Source organism: Rana temporaria, chromosome 2 (genome assembly GCF_905171775.1).
Source record: "Rana temporaria chromosome 2, aRanTem1.1, whole genome shotgun sequence".
NCBI classification, from domain to species: domain Eukaryota; kingdom Metazoa; phylum Chordata; class Amphibia; order Anura; family Ranidae; genus Rana; species Rana temporaria.
The window spans coordinates 373,048,426-373,069,114 of NC_053490.1; the positions used below are offsets into that span (position 1 = coordinate 373,048,426).

The window sequence follows — 20,689 nt, forward strand, 5'->3', positions numbered from 1 at the left end:
AGTATGAATGAAGAGCAAGAATTGGCTATGAAACTGACAACCCAGTACTGCAGACTACACTGGGAGATGGTGGTTTTCTCAGATAATCAATGGAGCTCTACTGTACCATTGTCAGCAATAATCTGTGATCTTTGTATCAAGGGTGGTGTTATCTGTCACACTGACAGCAGAGTTGCTGTGATTACATGGAAAGAGACAAACTCTTTTATTGTAATCTGCCGGACTGAGCTGTCAGTTTGACACCATGGTCCTGCGCAGTAAAGACCATGCCTGGACCCCAACTGCATCTCCACCACAGCATCCAAAGCAGATACCTTTGCCTACAATACAATATAAATATTACCACATGTAGTATATAAAAGTATACATTATGTCAAAACACACATTGTATTGCACTTTTTCCACTTCCAAGTGACTTCCAAAATGTGGCAGCTGTAATTCGATTTTTGGAACAGAATTTTTTATTTATCTGTACCCTGAGTATATTTGTTAGATCTAGTGTATAATAAAACCATTGATGCATGTGTCTGCTTATGTGACTGTAGTATGGACCGAGTAGGATGCTGTGTCCTGCATCAAGACTCATGTGCATATTTCATGCTACTAAGGGGATTTACCTTTACAGGTATTGCTGGCACACCAGTGACATTTAATGAAAATGGTGATGCGCCAGGTCGTTATGAGATCTACCAATATCAAATGCACAATGGAACCCCTGAATACAGAGTGATTGGACAGTGGGCAGATCATCTCCACCTTAAAGTAAGTAAGGCAGCAAATTATTTAGCTGACTGTAACCATAGCATATAAACACAGTTAGGAGCATGCATTAGATCTCTACCTATGCTGTATGTGCTTTAGAAGCTTTTGCCCGTTTATACTATACAGGGGAAAACGTTTGATGGTTGTCGTTCATGGAAGGGTGGTGAAATCTGCAAAACATACAAGAATAATGTATTTAGGTGGCCAGCCCACAGTTGTACAGAGGAGGACAGATTTAAAAAGTCTGTGTAGCATCCATTTTAGTTTTGTTGTGAAACCTAATAAAGCTGCTATAATAAGTGTTGAAATAAAACTTATATTCAGGAATTATATATAAAACTTTTCTATTCAGGAATTATGAAAGCTGCCATTGACAACTTCAGCTTTTGAAAATACTAATTGCCTGACTGTCTTGCTTTATCAATGACCTCACTCTGACTTCCCTAATCATGCTGGTTCTCGGTCAATGATTTAGAGTACAAGTGGGACTTTACCCATAACAATTGATACAAAATAATGTTCTTTAGCAAGGATCCTATATTCCATGTTAATAATTATGCTACCAAAATTAGAGTGTGCTCTAAATTGCCTCCAGCATTGTTCCTGTTTCTTCTTTTTTGAAGGCTGCCATTTTGTTGAAGCCCAGAGCCCTGAGCATGCAACTGTCATGGTGCTGCACATGATCAGTTATGACACCAGTCATTAGGAACCTGCGAACAGACCAAAAGTTTGTGTGAACTTTAGAACCCTGTTAAAGTCTATGGGACTCAAACGTTTGAAATCTAAAGTGCTAATTGTAAAGGCTAATATGCAAATTATTGACCTAAAAAGTGTTTGGGGACCTAGGTCCTGCCCCAGGGGACATGTATCAATGCAAAAAAAGTTTTAAAAACGGCCATTTTTTTCGAGAGCAGTGATTTTAATAATGCTTAAAGTGAAACAATAAAAGTGAAATACTCCTTTACATTTCCTACCTAGGGGGGGTGTATAGTATGCCTGTGAAGTAGCGCTTGTTTCCCGTGCTAGAACTGTCCCTGCACAAAGTGTAATTTCTGAAGGAAAAAAGTAATTTTTAATCACTCGCAGATATAATGAATTGTTGGCTCCCGGCAATACAGAGAAAAGTCATTCATAAAAAAAAAGTGTGGGGGTCCCCCCAAATTCAATTACCAGGCCCTTCAAGTCTGGTATGGATATTAAGTGGAACCCCGCGTCAAATAAAAAAAAAATACGTGGGGTTCCCCCCCAAATATCCATTTCAGACCCTTCAGGTCTGGTATTATTATTATTATACAGGATTTATATAGCGCCAACAGTTCACGCATTGCGTAAAGTTCCCCCCAAAAATCCACACCAGACCCTTTATCCGAGCTGTGACCCCTGTGACCCCTCAAAGCACCATGTCCCCATGTTGATGGGGACAAGGGCCTCATCCCCACAACCCTTGCCCAGTGGTTGTGGGGGTCTGCGGGCGGGGGGCTCATCGGAATCTGGAAGACCCCTTTAACAAAGGGGACCCCCAGATTCTACCCCCATGTGAATTGGTAATGGGGTACATTGTACCTCTACCATTTCAAAAAGAAAGTATAAAAAATTGTAAAAAAAACACACACACCGTTGGGAAAGTTCTTTATTAAAAAAAAATATTCCAGCGGTGGTAATCCACTCTCGCTCTCCGCTCCAACGCTGTCGGTTTCTTGCGACAGGTGATCTCCTCTCCGGGGGCCAGCGATGAGAAGATCTCCTCTTCATCCAGGTCCAGGATCCAGCGATAAGACAGCCCGGCGATTGACACGGTTTCAGCTGTGACAGCTCTTATGTAGGTGAGGGCGGGGCCACCCGTCACGTCCCCCTCTGATGCAAGGGAAAGCCCAGGCTTCCCCAGTGACGTGCGGGTGACCCTGCCCCCTCTGATGTAACGCAGGTCACTGGGGAAGCCTGGGCTTTCCCTTGCGTCAGAGGTCACTGTTCGCCGAACAGGCAATGTTCGAGTCGAACATGAGTTCGACTCGAACTCAAAGCTCATCCCTACCAGTCATTTGATGGTTTGACAGTTTGGTTGAAAACACATGCAAATGTGACATTTGCCATTCCTGGCATGCCGGGAATGTAACTGTTTGTTGAAACAGTTAAAACAATGTGTTTAGTTCACCTTTAATCTTTAGGCTGCCAGCAGATTAGCCTCTACAAATTTGACACAATGCCGAAAAATAGAGAGCAACTGAGCATATGCAGAACAGGGCGAGACCATGTATTACTTTTAAACAGTATAGGAACTAATTTTCAATGTTTTATATAGCTATACCTGCAAAAGGGGCCAGCCTGAAGTGGTCTAGAAAGACTTAATTTTTTGACTAAAGTTCCACTTTAAATCAGGAGTTTGACAGGTATGCAACTAACATTTTCAAAAGTTGGTCAGCAATTGCAACTTCCATGTTTTTCAAACTTTTCAATACAGGTTTTCTTGACTTACGTTAATCAAAGACATAAAATAATGCACAAAATAAATGTCATTGTGAGTAACTGGAGACATTTTTTTTCTTATATTTCTTAAAACATACATCTGTCTCTCTTTTCTAATTTTCCCATGTTCTTTTCACCATCAAGATTGATCGTATGCACTATCCAGGCACCCCTATTTCCTCTTCCAGCTTCCCTCAGCTTCCACCTTCTGTCTGCAGCCAACCTTGCCTGCCAGGTGAAAGGAAGAAAGTAGTGAAAGGAATGCCCTGCTGTTGGCATTGTGAAAAATGTGAAGGTTATCAGTACCAGCTTGATGCCTACACCTGCAAGAGATGCCCAATCCACATGAGACCAAATGAAAACCACACATTTTGCACTACCATTCCAGTCATCAAGCTCGAGTGGAGTTCTCCTTGGGCTGTTGTGCCTGTCCTTCTTGCTGTGTTAGGCATTTTGGCAACTTTAGTAGTTATGGGCACCTTTATGCGGTATAATGACACGCCTATTGTTAAGGCATCTGGTCGAGAACTAAGTTATGTCCTCCTCACTGGCATCTTTTTGTGCTATGTCAACACGTTCATTATGGTGGGCCAGCCAGGATATGGAACCTGCTCGCTGAGAAGGGTCTTTCTTGGACTGGGAATGAGTATTAGTTATGCTGCTCTGCTTACTAAAACAAATCGTATTTACCGTATTTTTGAGCAGGGTAAAAAATCAGTCAGTGCTCCGCGATATATCAGCCCATCTTCTCAGTTGGTGATCACTGCCAGTCTTTCTTCTGTCCAGTTGCTGGGAGTGCTTGTATGGTTTTTTGTGGACCCATCCCGGCCTGTTGTAGACTATGAAAACCAGCGAACGCCAGATCCGCAGCAGGCACGAGGAGTGCTCAAATGTGACATATCAGACCTTTCCCTTATTTGCCTTTTGGGTTACAGCATGCTTCTTATGGTTACCTGCACTGTTTATGCTATCAAAACCCGTGGGGTTCCTGAGACTTTTAATGAGGCAAAGCCAATTGGTTTTACCATGTATACAACCTGCATTGTGTGGTTGGCCTTCATCCCAATTTTCTTTGGCACTGCGCAGTCTGCTGAGAAGGTAAAGAAAACAAAATTGCATTTTAAAGTACATTTTAATTGTATGCATGTTTTGCTATATTGTTTTTGTGGTGTTATTAGTGTATAAAAAGCATGAAATGTGTGTTGTTGCCTTGTGGTTTGGGCACATATTTATAATGTTGATATTGGTTTGTGCAGAAAAGTGCCTAACATTTCACTATTACAGTTATTGGTAATGTATTTCACAAAGGCCTCATGAGGGTTTTCACCCTGGTGTCAAAAATGTAATGCAGTGATTCTAGGAGTAACTTAAAGAAGTAACGCAGTAGGTTAGAATTTGTTTTTGTTTACATTGTATTGTTCATAGATTTATCTAGCACAGTAAGGTTTAGATATAAGCAATGAGAGCTCAGTTCCTGGCAGTTAATATTAGTCTAATGAAAGTTGATTTTTGATTGGTAACTCTAGGCTATCTATAATTGTTGTACTGAATTTAAGTTGTGTAGTCACTTATGTTATGGTTGTTAGCTGATTTTCATTTGAAAATGCCTTGGAATATGTTTATTTTATTGGTCATACCCCTATTATAAGCTTCATCACACCGACTTACATTGCTGAGAACGAGAGGATGTGTATCTGACCTGGTCTTTTAGATTACCAATGCATTAGGTAAAACTCTGGTGCATTTTGTATTTAAATTCATATTAAATTACACTTGACAACTGAAGGAAAGTGGAGGTCAGGCTCTGTACAAACAGAGCCTATTAGTACAATGTCTATTTAGGTAAATATGTTTTTCTGAGACTTCAGTTAACAAACCAGCTTGTTAAGGGTTTAACTCTTAATGACTGAAGGTTAAACAAATCGTAATGTCTGAGTGCAGTTTTGCAACTTTGGTATGTGTTAGTAAAACTGTACATATTATCACTACTACTTAGTGTATTCAGAGGAATTATAGTATATCTTGCTTTTTTCTGGATAGATTGAGCCTTCATGTGGTGGTAAATTTTAATAAATATTTGCTTTTTTTTATCATTATGAAAGGAAAAATGGCTCAAAATAGTAAATATACTTTAAATGCTCCTGCTTCTTACATTTGCAGCATTATCATATATGGTTACAGTATATTATTTGTTGTTTGTACCTGTAGTAGGGCCAAAGAACAATAGTGTACATTTTGTTTTATCCTACCTAAAACACACTGACACTAAAGCCGCGTACACACGACCATTTTTAATGTCCTTGAAAAAACAATTTTTTTTCGACGTGATTCTTGTCAAGCCTGCCTTGCATACACAGGATCGTGAAAAAAAAAAAAGGTCGAGCAAAGCGCGGTGACGTACAACACGACGGTACTATAAAGGGGAAGTTCCATTCAGATGGCGCCACCCTTTGGGCTGCTTTTGTGTTAGTAAAAGTTTGGTGAGAGACAATTTGCACTTTTCAGTCTTCGTGCTTTTCAGTCTGTTACAGCGTGACGAATGCTAGTTTTACAAGAAAGAGTGCTCCCGTCTCATACTTGCTTCTGAACATGCGCGGTTTTACGTGTGTACGCGGCATAACACTAAATAATTATTTTTAATCTTGCCAAAAACATACTTACCCTGAACTTTGATCCTAACACTGACACTAAACTAAATTTAACCCTGATCTAGCTAGTGTAGCTTTATTGTTGTTGTTAATATTATTTTAACACAGATTTTGTTTGTATATATATTTTCTTCTCTGATTAGAATAAAAAGATTCAATGTTTCTCCATTCAGAAGGAGAAAGATACTACAGGGGTGGGATTACTGACTGATCACTGTGATAGCCAAGGTGATTATGTGATCAAGAGCCAATCCTCCCAACTCCCTTTGGTTAGAACAAGACCCCAAGCTGTTGGTGATCTCTGTGCTGGTAGTGCACAAATGATGGTGTGCATTTATGCAGTGCCTTGGAAGAAGTCCCACCTCCATGATGCTGCTAATGTGTTATGCTAGTGTTAACAGGTTAAGTAATTTCTATTAATTATTTTGATTTCAACTGTAATCATTCTCATATAAGAGTGAATACATTTGTAAATTAGCAAATCTGATTAATTTGGTAGTTCACATTTTTTGGGCCAAATGTATTATGAATGAATGAATGAATGAAAAATTTATATAGCGCGGCACATGCGAACTGAATCGCCTCTGGGCGCTTGTTGATTAAGTCTCATGCCTTTCAAAAAAGCAGGGTCTTGATCTGCCTACTGAAAGACAGGTGGTTTTGCTCCAACCGAATGCTGGTTGGTAAGGCATTCCAAAGCCTGGGGCCCTGGAAAGCAAACCTTCTTTCTCCTTTGGACTTGTATTTGGTTATAGGAACCTTGACCAGATTTTGGTCGGTGGAACGCAAAATGCGACTGCAATTGTGCAGTTTGATCTTGTCGCATAGATATCTAGGAGCCTTCCCATGGATGCACTTATGTGTCAGGCAGAGTGCTTTGAATGCAATTCTGTCCTTCACTGGCAGCCAGTGAAGGGATCTCAGTGAAGGTGAGATTGATTCCCAAGATTTTTTCCCAGTCACCAGTCTGGCGGCCGTATTCTGTACGACTTGGAGACGAGCGATTTGGTACTTGGGTAGCCCGAGGTAAAGGGCATTTGCATAGTCCAGTCTGGAATTCACGATTGTTCCCACCACGACTGCTACGTCTTCTTTAGGAATAAATGGAATCAGTCTGCGTAGTAGGCGCATCAAATGGTGCGCCCCGCTGACTACGGACCCTATTTGTGCGTCCATTATGTGAGCATGCTTTATATGTAGATACCTAGCCAGTTCATGAACACAGACAATCAGGAATTTATGAATATCGTGACTCTCTGCAGACCATCAAAGCTGCACACACATGCTCAAACTATTTAAAAAAAAGAAAATTCTTTAACGGATAAGATTTGTACCTAAGGCCTATGACAAAGAAAAAAATTTCCAGCACACTTACCAGCTAGCCTGCAAAAAAATAAAATAATAATAATAATAATCCTGTCTAACAATTTACATTAAAAGCAGAGGGTTTAGTGGCACACATTGGCAAATATATGTGGAAGCCATAGTGCCTCTCCAGGACCCCACCGTATATTGTGATTCTAACTCTAAATCTGAGTGTTTCCAAGTGGGAGCAGATATAGCAATGCATAAAAAAAGGGCAGATATGTCTAAAGGGGGCCCACTCCTCCTTAAAAGCACAGGGACACATTAGATGCCCAACAAGAGCACAATGTCAGCTGAAGCTATCCACGCAAAGTCAAGCCACCAACAAGCCATACAAAAAGATACCAACCACTCCAATTTATAACTAGTCTTTGCAGTATACATGGTACACATTAAAGGGCTTTGAACATAACAAACAAACAAAAACAATTCTAGCATGCTTACCAGCTAGCCTGCAAAAAATTGTCCTGTCTGAGAATTCATGTTTAAAATATAGTTTTTTGCTGTATAGACTCCTCTCTATACTGCAGTCCTAACTCTAAATTTGAGAGTCTCAAAGTTGGAGCATATATAGCAGTGGATAAATGAAGTGCAAGTAAGGTGTACGTCAAGGATTATAATAGTTGTTTGTTTTTTATTGCTATCTGGGGCTCTGTGTCCTGGGACTTCCTTATTGGCCATGGACATCGTTGGCTGTTTTTTTTCTGGGTACCAATCTTTGGCTAGGCTGAGACAACGTCACTCCTATGCAGGCATGGAATTTCATTAAAGAAATTGTACACTGAAATTGTGAAATTGTACACTGAGCTGCACATGTGCAGCTCAATTGTACAGTGTAGACAGGCAGGTAAGAAGCTTTATTGCCAAGGAAATATGCCTGTTCACATTTTTTATATTACATGTTTTTGTAGGAAAAGGATAGTGGGACTTTTAAGGTGCCATAAACAAATCAAAAACCAGATATATAAAAGAATCCAATTTATTTCTACATACATAAAATCATCAGGATATCATCATACAATAACCATATGTAAGAGATGGACTGCAGTATTTTCTTCTTCTACATGTTTCGCCATATGATGGCTTTCTCAGGAGATATGAAGCCATTGTATGGCAAAACATGTAGCACAAGAAAATACTGTGTTCCATCTCTAACATATGGTTATGGTATGATGATATCCTGATGATTTTATCTATGTATAAATAAATTATATATATATTGATTTTTGATTTGTTTATGGCACCTTAAAAGTCCCACTATCCTTTTCCTACAAAAATATTCACAGCATAGGGATGTGGTGCCATTGATTATCCAACATCCAGCAATTATTATTTTTTTTTTATTACAGTATCACTGTGAATAGATTTACCCTCAATGCCCTTTCTACTGACAGGAAGTCAAGAAAATTCTGCAAAATGGATACAGACATAAAAAAACAGTTGAAAAGGGTTCAGCCCTTTTTCACCCTACTAACAATTTTTTTTTTATTTCTGTCTATGATGCTGTTGCAGAATTTCCATATTACCTGTCTGGTAAATTGATCTCAGAATGACAGGAATTAATTGTAAATCACTCCAATGGAATCTTGGATAGCAATAAAAGCCTAACAGGAGTTCTAACAATCTCCCCACTCTATCCACTCTATCCACAATTAGAAAAATGTTTTCGGTGCAACATACACTTTAAATCAATTTGCTCACCTCTGTTCTCCTGAAGAATGAATGCTCTCCTCTATTTTAAATCTAATTTCATGCATTAGATATTGGAATAATATCATATGTAGATCTGAATTTTGTAATGTTATAAAAAAAATGCATGTGTATTAAGGCATACTATTAGAAAAATGTAGTGTAACTAGATTATTTTACGTTAATGGAGAACCCTTTAGTATAATTACATTGATACACACTCATTTCAGCTTACAAAGGCAAATGTCCATTAAATTCATGAATACCAGGAAAAATATATTGCTCTTGTTAATAGAATTCAGATAATTTTCAGATAAAATTCCCAAGATCAAATGCTAGCCTATGATTTTTATAATGTATAATGTATGTACTTAATCAATTATGTATATCTGTAAGTCTATAGAAAGCATTCAACTCCATTCTTGTTTTAGGAAATGATGTAGAAAATATACATACACTATATTGTCAAAAGTGTTGGGATGCCTGCCTTTACACGCACATGAACTTTAATGGAATCCTAGTCTTAGTCTGTAGGGTTTAATATTGCGTTGGCCCACCCTTTGCAGCAAATAACAGCTTCAACTCTTCTGGGAAGGCTGTCCACAAGGTTTAGAAGTGTGTCTATGGGAATGTTTGACCATTCTTCCAGAAGCGCATTTGTGAGGTCAGGCACTAATGTTGGACGAGAAGGCCTGACTCGCAGTTTCCGCCCTAATTTATCCCAAAGGTGTTTTTGATAAGGTGTTGATAAGGTTTGTTAAGGTCGGGACTCTGTGCATGCCAGTCAAGTTCCTTCACCCCAAACTTTCTCATCCATGTTTTTATGGACCTTGCTTTGTGCACTGGTCCAAATCATTTGGTGGAGGGGGTATCATGGTGTGGGGTTGTTTTTCAGGGGTTGGGCTTGACCCCTTAGTTCCAGTGAAGGAAAATCTTAAGGCGTCCGCATACCAAGACATTTTGGACAATTCCATGCTTCCAACTTTGTGGGAACAGTTTTGGGATGGCCCCTTTCTGTTCCAAAATGCCTGCTCACCAGTACACAAAGCAATGTCCATAAAGACATGGATGAGCGAGTGTGGGGAGTTTTTGACCTCAACCTGATAGAACACCATTGGGATGAGGGGAGACTGTGAGCCAGGTCTTCAACATCAATGCCTGACCTCGCAAATGTTCTTCTGGAAGAATGGTTAAACATTCCCAAAGAGACACTACTAAACCTTGTAGATATAAAAATATAAAATCGGATCATAAAAAAAACAAAAAAGGCAAACTGAATGTGTTCCACATAGGTATATTTATTGTAACACTCCGCTATACAGAAACTTTTACTAGAACAAAGATGTAACACGTATATAGTACAATACAGCTCACCACCTCGCCGGGTGAGACTCAAATGTACATCACTATGCTCCAATCCTCCCCCTACATGTGCAAAGGGTAGGCCAACTCAATATTGAACCCTATGAACTAAGACTGGGGTGCCATTAAAGTTCATGTGCGTGTAAAGTCAGGTGTCACAATAACTTTGACAATATAGTGTATACAGGCACAGGAACAATTGGACGATTTCCCCCCTTTTTCTGTTATGATGCCCACTCGAAATGTTGGATTCAACCTTAATTTCCTGGTAGGTTACTGACCAGGACAATTAGGGAGGTAAATCCCTCTATCAGGGACACAGAAAATAAGAACCTGCCAGTAGTACTAATCCCTCAGCGCTCTATCCAAATCTAAAAAACGTGGCCTTAAGGTCCACTTTAGCAACTGTATATAGCGTAGTCTGATGTCAACCCTGCTGAAAAATATATTTTGTGTTTACTTACACTTTAACCACTTAAGCCCCGGACCATTTTGCAGCTAAAGGACCGGGCCCCTTTTTGCAATTCGGCACTGCGTCGCTTTAACTGACAATTGCGCGGTCGTACGACGTGGCTCCCAAACAAAATCAGTGTCCCTTTTCCCACAAATAGAGCTTTCTTTTGGTGGTATTTGATCACCTCTGCATTTTTTTTTGCGCTATAAATATCCCCAAAAAATATATAACATTTTTTTTCCCCCTCAGTTTAGGCCGATACATTTTCTTCTACAATTTTTTGGGAAAGAAAATTGCAATAAGCGTTTATTGATTGGTTTGCGCAAAAGTTAAAGCATCTACAAAATAGGGGAAAGTTTTATGGAAATTTTAATTTTTTTTTTACTAGTTATGGCGGCGATCAGCGATTTTTATCATGACTGCACATGGGACACTTTTGACACTATTTTGGGACCATTGTCATTTTTACAGCGATCAGTGCTATAAAAATGCACTGTTACTGTGAAAATGACACTGGCAGTGAAGGGGTTAACCTCTAGGGGGCGCTGTAAGGGTTAAGTGTGCCCTAGTGTGTGATTCTTACTGTAGGGGGGCGTGTGACATCACTGATCGTCGTTCCCTATGACAGAGAACAGACGATTAGTGACAGGCTCACTAGGGAGCACGGGGCAAGGTTTGTTTACAGTTACCTCTCCCCGTTCTTTAGCTCTGTGACCTGAACACGGGAGCAGTCATGAAGCTCAGGACCGGGTCGCGAGCGAACAGGTGACCCATTGCAATATTTTGCATCACTTATTGTGCTGCTGACAACTGTAAAATATTGGATTTCTCATGATTTTCTGTTTTGGTAACAATAGTTAATAATACGAATAGAGAGGACAAATCTACCTAGCAGGGAAACAGACAGCAATATAAATCTGTGTGGGGGTGGAGACTTTCACGCTTCATCTCTTATGCCCTGTACACACGATCGGTTCGTCTGATGAAAACGGACGAACAGATCGTGTGTGGGCCCCATCAGTTTTTTTTCTCATCGGTGAAAACAAATAGATCCTGTTTTAAGATTTTCGTATGGTTATAAAACCAATCGGAAAAAACTGATCATCTGTGTTGAAATCCATCGGTCAAAAATCCACGCATGCTCAGAATCAAGTCGACGCATGCTCGGAAGCATTAACTTCATTTTTCTCTGCACGTCGTTGTGTTTTACATCACCGCGTTGGACACGATCGGATTTTTAACCAATGGTTTTTAGGCAAGACTGATGAAAGTCAGCTTCATCGGATATCTGATGAAAAAATCCATCTGTTCGTTTTCATCAGACGAACCGATTGTGTGTACAGCCTATTAGACACCTGTCACACTTTAGCGCTAAAAATAGAGCCTAAAAAAAGTCTCATCTGCAATCCCAGTGTGAAAGCCTGAGTGCTTTCACACCGGGGCACTGCTTTGGCAGGAAGTCAAAAAAAGTCCTGCAAGCAGCTTCTTTGAGGATCTTTAGGAACAGTGTATACACCACAAAAACTATGGTAAAGCGCTGCTTAAACTAGAGGAGCTTTACCGCCAACCCCCTGGTCGCAGACAGCGTGGAAGGACTCTTAATAATGCCCTTAATGTAAAAAGTATGCTAATGAATTTTTTATATATATCATAAACCTCATATGGAAGGTTCCTAACAGAAGTCTTTCGTGTTTCAATTTATTTATTTTCCTTTTCTTTACACTGCCTTTCTAGAACATACTTTATGTAAGCTGCCACTTACACTAGAGCTCTGTTCTTACCACTGTTTGGTATAGATCTAAACTGTGTTTTTCTCTCAGTATTTTCTGTTATGAAGTTAGTCAATTGACCCCCACCTCCACCCCTGATTGCATGCTGCATACAAATGCACAACAAACATTAAGTCACAGTGAATCTCATTTGCCAAGTAATTGCTAAGGCACACATGTCTAGGTCAGCTTGGAACATGGAAGCGCGTTCCATTTCATTTATTATACCACATACCTTTGTATCCTTTAGAGAGACAGAAACAGTTTTTTTGTTTTTTTTAGTCTGCATCCTTTATTTACAATTGTCCTTTTAAGTTGTCCTTTAAAACATGTCCCACCCCTCTGCGTACCATCCACCTGGCGAAATGCTTACCTTTGTGTTATATTCAACGATTGACCCTGATCAGAGCTACAAACCCTGCTTCAAAAAGTGCTCCTGCCATGTCCCCTTCATCCTGCACATGCGTACAGTGGCCACATTCATTTCTATGGGGAGTATTGTCATGGATGACCTACAGCGGTCCTGCAGAGAACTGCTTTCCTTATAAGAATACATTGGGCCATGATTTTCACACGCAAGACGAGGAGGCGTGGGCAGAGATGCTTTCAGAAGCAAGGCTTGCACCTCTGAGCAGGAGATTTCTAAACTGAGGACAATGGTAAGCATTTCTCCAGGTTGGCTGCACTCAGGGGGGTGGGAGCATGCCTTAAAATAGAACTAAATCCATCGATTTAACAGTTCAAAAAAACAGTTACATTCCCGGTACATTCCAGGAATGTAACTGTCATATTGGTTGTGCTCTCAACCATCAACCCATCAAATGGCTGGTGTCATAACTGATCAGATGTGCAACATCATGGCAGTTGAAGATCAAACAGGGGCAAGATGGCAGCTTCCTTGGCTGAAAATGATAGGAGGGTTTAGTTCCGCTTTAAAGACAAATTTAAAGGCATGTTGTCCTAAAACAGATGTGGTTGCACCACTGTTAAAGCAAAGCTCCGCCCAAAAAGGGAAGCTCTGCCTGTTTGCTTCTTCCCTTAGCTGCCACATTTGGCACCTTTTGGGGGAGAGGGGTACCTGTTTTTGACAGGTAACCGTCTCCACTTCTGGGAGACTTTGCTGTGGCGCCCCAGAAGTTTGGCCCCCTCCTCCCCCCGCACCTGGCCATTCTCAAAGCATAGTGCGGGTCACGCATGTAAAGTAGGGAACCGGCTGTGAAGCCGCAAGGCTTCACTGGCAGTTTCCCTTAGAAGGATTGGTGGCGGCAGCACCTGAGAACCGATTGAAAAATCGTCTGGGGTGCCGACATCGCAGGATCCCTGGACAGGTAGGTGTCCTAATATTAAAAGTCAGCAGCTACAGTATTTACCTTAAAGTATTTTAATATTTTTACCAATTACAACACTTTTAAAGTGTATGTCCAGCCTAAGGCCTCGTACACACGACCGAGTTTCTCGACAAAAACCAGCAAGAAACTTGCTGGGATTTTTTTTTTATGAGGAAACCGGTCGTGTGTACATTTTTCGACGAGGAAACTGTAGAGGATCCCGTCGAGCCAAAAAGAGAGCATGTTCTCTATTTCCTCGATGGGAATGGAGAAACTTGCCTTGTCGAGTTCCTCGACAGCCTAACAAGGAACTCGACGAGGAAAACGATGTGTTTCGCCAGTCGAGTTCCTCGGTCGTGTGTACGAGGCATGAGGCACTTTGGGGAGTTTCTGCTATCCAGGACTCCATTGGGGAGGTTTGCCTTCACTTACCGTCACAGTAACAAAGGTTTTACCAGCTTATTAATAAACAGAAAACATACAGTATTTGATCATATATGCATTTATTCAACTTCCTGGATCAATACCAGCAAATTTAAAAACAGAAAGTAAATGTGACCATCTATGCATTTATTCATCTTCCTGCATCAATGTACCAAATAAGTGTAAGGGAAATTTATTGCAAAGTGATATGAAGTGGGGGAACGACATAAAAGCTGTCATCTATTACAAGAACAACAGTGAAAAAATGCACTGCCTTTCATTTGTCATATGCAAGCCTGATATAGGATAACTGAGATGCAGGTATGTGATGATATCCAGAAGGCCACAGGGAAAGACATTAATGGAGGGCATAATGGTATATTATCACAGTGCACTTTACAATGTCAACTTTTGACTGGTCCAACATGTACATTCTAGTTTTCCATAGGTGTTGCAATGTCTTTGGTATGACATACATAAAACATTTGCAGAGCTTTGCAAATATATTGATCTTTGCCTAGTGTGGTACATTTATCTCAGTCTAGATTTAAAATAAAATGAGCTGCAGCAGTGGTGTTGTAAATTAATTCTGTAATTTTTATGCAGACTCACAGCATTTAAAGACAGCAAAATGCCTTCTTTTAATAGAAATTCAGACTGTAAGATAACCGCTTTTTGCAAGAAAACCAATGTAATTAATAATACAAACTCTCAATTAACATACTTAAAATACAATCAGGCTGTTGTCCGACTACAATCCAGAGACAGTAAATACTTCACTGAAGATCATACATTTGATAGTATTCATTTTAAACTGCAACGGTAATTGAGGGCTGTGTATTTAGTTCATGTATCAATTAGTATTTTCATGCTACTGCAGAACAAAAGGAACAGAGCTTGTGCACAGAGAATAAAAACACATATGTAGATATATTAGAACATTAGAAAAAAATATTGAAAATGATGTGTCCACCAATAAATATTTTATATGAAGATTGCACCATACCTTGAATAATGCTAGTTGTAGTCTGTTGTTAATTAGAGATAATCAAATTGGAAAGTATTGCATTTCCTAGACTTAAGTGCAAATACATTGGTTTCAACAGGAAGGTGTTAGATGTTTTTGGTGGTTTCTAAGGTGGTAATGGGCTTTATACGACTTCTGATGCCGCGTACACACGATCATTTTTCAGCATGAAAAAAAACATTGTTTTTCAGCATGTCTAAAAAACGAAGTTTTCCCAACTTCATCATTAAAACGATGTTGCCTACACACCATCGTTTTAAAAAAATTATCTAGCAAAGCGCGGTGACGTATAACACGTACGACGGCACTTTAAAGGGGAAGTTACATTCGCCTTTGGGCTGCTTTAGCTGATTCCGTGTTAGTAAAAGACGATTCGCGTTTTTTTGTCTGTTACAGCGTGATGAATGTGCTTACTCCATTATGAACAGTAGTTTTACCAGAACGAGCGCTCCCATCTCATAACTTGCTTCCAAGCATGCGTGGGTTTAAATTGTCGTTTTAGCCCACACACGATCATTTTTTACAACCCGAAAAATGGCATAGTTTAAAACAACGTTAAAAAATGCAGCATGTTCGAATTTTTTTTGGTCGTTTTTCAGAATAGAACACGATCATTTTAAATTACGTAATTGAAAAACAACGTTTTTTTCATGCTGAAAAATGATTGTGTGTACGCGGCATGAGGCTTCTTTCCCCTATCCTAAACCGGTTCTTGTGCCAAAATTCAGTCCCTCAAAAGCCATTTTATTTTGTCATTTTATGTTTTTTTAAAAATAAAAGCAGAAAGAAAAAAACGCAAGTAAAAAAAAGTTAAAATGCATTGAAAGTATCACAAATACAAACACTAAATTAATACATATACTAGCCGAAATACCCCTCCAGTACAAAACAAAAACACACAAACACAAGCCCTAACTCTGCTTTAGTTGTGATCTAATGCATGTGGATACGCTAAAGTCTAATTATAACCTTTCATAATTTTACCTATAAAGGTATGTTTTCATTTTCTCAATGATATTGGGTTTTCTTTCAATGCCCCTCTTTCTTTTTAAGCTACTTGCTTTTGCTGTGGCCTTCTGTCCCTTTTACTTTTTTTTATTATTCTATCAAACACTAGAGACAGTGGCCGGGATTCAGAGAGATTGTCGTATCTTTAGTGCGGCGTAGCGCATATGATATGCGCTATGCTGACGTAACATAGAGTGGCTCGTACTGTATTCAGAAAGGACTTGCCGGCGTAACGTAAAATGGCCGGCGTAAGCCCCGCCTAATTCAAAGTATCAAGGCCGTGGGCGTGTTGTATTTAAATTAACCGTGACCCCATGTAAATGAGTGGCCGAACAAACGGCGCATGCGCTCACAATCACGTCGAATTTACTCCATAACATATGCCGGCTCAATGCCTGTGACGTGAACGTAACCTACGCCCAGCCCCATTTACGTACGACTTACGTAAACGATGTAAAAATATACGCTTGTTCTGACGTCCATACTTTGCATTACCTGCGCCTCATATAGCAGGGGTAACTTTACGACGGACGTAAGCCTTGCGTAAACGGCATAGCTAAATACGACGGGCGCAAGTACGTTTGTGAATCGGCGTATCTAGGTCATTTGCATATTCAATGCGTAAATCTACGGAAGCGCCCCTTGCGACCAGCGTAAATATGCAATATCCAATATACGACAGCGTAGGAGACTTACGTCGGTCATATCTTGGCCAAATTTAGGCGTATCTGGTTTCCAGAATACGCGTAAAGATACGACGGCGCACATTTGGACTTACGACGGCATATCTGGAGATACATCATCGTAAGTCCTTTCTGAATCCCGGACAGTAAGTTTAATTATTCTTACCCACAATTTGCTATTTGGTGAAATGTGCAATGCAATAAGAATTTATAATTTTATTAAAAAATGTAGTTACAAGCGACCAGTGAAAGCGTTCAATAAGCTGTTCTGTAAAAACAAATTAAGTCAAAAGGCTAATTCAACATACCCTAAAGCGATCCTGTTTCTATAGAAAAGTTGTTTAACCCCTTGACAACTGCAAAACACATATGTTTGATGGCAAAGAGGTGGGCTTTACCACCCACACGGTGCAGGTTTTTGTTGCTGGGCGGCCAATGTTACTGTGCTAAAAGCTTGCTCACTGCATGCTCCTAGCATAGAAATTTAAGCATTTATTTTACCAATCTAATACCTGGTTCTTCTACTGTCCCTATATGTTGGACACGTTCAGCAAATCACACAGTTCATGGGCTCCATTTTTTAAGTTTTTTGGTTACATCACAAAACCTGTGGGTTTATAAATATTAGGTCCTTTTTTGTCTATCACCTTTTGCGCCCATTTTTTTTTTTTTTTTTTTAACGACCTGTGAAAGACGACTCTTGGTCCCTACTAGTGATTGGTAGCTGGTGTAACCGGCTTCTGATCATGTGACCACTGTGACAAGGGGTTAAGCAAGGCATAACTGTAAAAGAAGGTTTTAAATATTTACCTTTACTGCTGCCTTGAACCTGAAAAATGGTCTCCCAAATTCCACAGGGAAACCAAAACTTTTGGGAGTGTCAATCTTCTGGGTCACCTGCAGCTGTCATAAGTACCTCCAGCTAACCTCCACATCACCACTGTCTTCTGTCGTGATGTGGAAATCAGAAGACATTTTGGTTTCCCAGTGGACTTCGGGGGGGGGGGGATTTTCATAATCAGTGTATTGTTCACCAGCAGGGAAAGGTAAATACTTATAAAGTCTTCCATTGTACGTATGCTTGCTTGAGCATGAGCACAAACACCTCTACAAGATCAGTAGGAAGGCAGTAGGATTGTACTTCCTGAAACCTATGGTGTGTAACTTCTCTCCACTCTCATTTTCCTGGGTCACCAATCATCAGAGGCGTCCCTAGGGGGGGGGCCAGAGGGGGCCCTGACCCCCCCCCAACATCATGCTGTGCCCCACCATGTGCCCCCCCCAAAAAATTTTTTTTTTTTTTTTTGCAATTTTTGTATTTTGCTCCCCGAGAGGGAGAGCGTCCCCAGTCAGCTCTGTGGGGGTTTCCTCCCCCTCCCTCTGCTCGCCGACACTGCATAATGCGAGCGCTCACACAACCAAATATTCTAGCCTGGACCGTGTTTAAGTGTGTGCACTGCAGACTGCAGTACACTGTAATCACTGAACTACATTATCTCTCTCCCTTCTCTCCCCCCCATCTGTCTCCCTCCCCCTCTCCTGTTCTTTCAAAACATTCACAATTTACTTTCACTTTCAGTTAGGCAGATAATATATGGTGCAAATTTCTTTCCTGCATCCACAGATTGCAGGAAAGAAACTTGCATGATTTCCCCATCAACAGACAGTGGTGACAGGGGAATATCCCTCCTGCCCAGCAATTATATTCTCCCGACAAACAGTGATTATCACTAGTGGCTATACAGCAACCACTAGTGATAATTATAAGAGAATCTGCTCATTAATGGTTCAAATCTCAGCCAGTTTCTGCTGAACCAGCTGAGATTTAAACTGTCTATGGCTGGTCTTAGCTCTTAGGCAGCCCATACATTGATTAGCACTGTGGAGTGTCGGCTTCCTGGCGTGATCGGGCATGTGGGATTTCAAACACACTCAAGCCCATCTCTATTGGTTGTAGACAGTTGAGCTCCCTGCAGGTTGCTTAGCAGCAGTGGATCTTCTCTGACATGCTGATCGGGATGCAATCCAGGTGATGCTCTTAGTCAAATCCTAGTCATAAATATCAGTGATTTTATTGATCAAAGCCCACACTTTACAGGCATAAAGCCCACATGGCTGCTGATCATACGGTTGATTATATTTATGTGGTTGTACTCTTGATGCTAATAAATACTGTGTTTATTAGATCTAACTGGGAGCATCACCTGGATCACATGCCGATCAGCATGTCAACAGAGAAGGTTATACAGCATTACTGCTGCTAGGTGACCAGCTGGGGGCTCGGCTCTCTATAACCAATAGTGCCAGCCTTCCCCTGCATTCACCCATAATGTCACCAGCACTAGGTCCTAATAGACTACCGCCGCTGCCAAGGAGACAGATGCCAGACCAGCGCTGTAAATAGCAGGGACAGGACAGCTGGGGATCCCCACTGTGGCAGAACACCAGGGCCCAGTGGCAAGACAACCTTTGCAACTATGATAGTTCTCCCACTGCTTTGGACCCTTATATTTTCTTGGTGTGCTGGTGACATATATCTCTTGTTTTCTGCCACCCTGGGGGGCCCCAGTATAGTAGGAAGGGAGCTCACTGCAGAACATGTGAAAGGGCCCATAGTGGGATCGTAGTAAAGGGCCCCAGGAGATATATATATAAAATTGTATTTGATAGTTGGCCCCCCTACTTTTGTCCCTGTCCCCCCATGTGCCCCCCCTAAATATGAAAGCTGGAGACGCCACTGCCAATCATCTGCAAACTTTCTTGTCACTTGTGAGTCTGACTGGTGTCTCAAAAAACATTTTAATACATCAGACTTTTTGTGTGCTCAAATCAGCAAGGAAGGTGTTGATCACCAACAAGGGTGTTCAGGATCACCAGGGTACAGACTTAAGTGGCTGGTACACTACAGAAATGCCTGAATGAATACCAAAACTACTTATCAGGTAGGATGTGATGCCTGCATGCATCTCAAGGTTTAATTTTCAATTTTTATTGGAGATTACCTTTAAACGGAATACTATTTGCTCATTTGAATGAGTGAATATACCAAGTTTAAGCTGGCATATCCACAAGATGCAAATACAGACATTAGTCAGATCCAGGCAATGGCAAAATCCATCTTGCTTTGATCTATTGGCATTCACAAAGCATTAATGGCCGCTTAAGACTGCATTAACGCTTTGTAATTTCTTATTGAATCTGGGAGCGTGACAGGATCAGAATGTTTCCCTTTGATTTGCACACTGAGTTATTGCAGCAATCATCAGCCCAGCGAGGAATTTCTTTGCAGCTGCTTTCAATTAAAAAAAGTAACTGGCATGAAAAGTGCTTGTGTGATTAAGCCTGGGTGTTATTGATATGCCTCCGCGGGGTATTTATGTTGTGACACCTATATGACCACAAAGTTGGCAACACAGTTCTTTGCATCCTAGATAAAACAAATGTGTAAACTCCATATACTCAATATTAATGTGGATTAGGAATATAAAGGAAATGTAATAACAGAATGAAACCTGCTTCCCTGCTGAACTTGTGCTACCCTAGGCATACGTGGTTCTTTTGCGTGACCCTAGTATTTAAAGGCTAAATTCCCCATTGTTCACTTTTTTTTCTAAATTCCAGCTCCCCTATGTACCAATATAGCATTATGGTACTTATTTTTCAAAAATAAAACAGCTTTCCATTTATTCTACATTAGCTTACCTAATG

General features: G+C 40.5%; 1 protein-coding gene across 1 annotated transcript in view; it reads left to right on the top strand.

Moving 5' to 3' along the window:
* The window catches only part of GRM4 (glutamate metabotropic receptor 4), a 262,245-nt gene that overhangs the window by 222,771 nt on the left and 18,785 nt on the right, over nucleotides 1-20,689 (top strand). Inside the window, exons 8-9 of the mRNA XM_040337806.1 lie at nucleotides 626-762; nucleotides 3,370-4,323. Of these exons, the coding sequence (XP_040193740.1) occupies nucleotides 626-762; nucleotides 3,370-4,323 (1,091 nt within the window). The remainder of the gene's footprint in view (nucleotides 1-625; nucleotides 763-3,369; nucleotides 4,324-20,689) is intronic.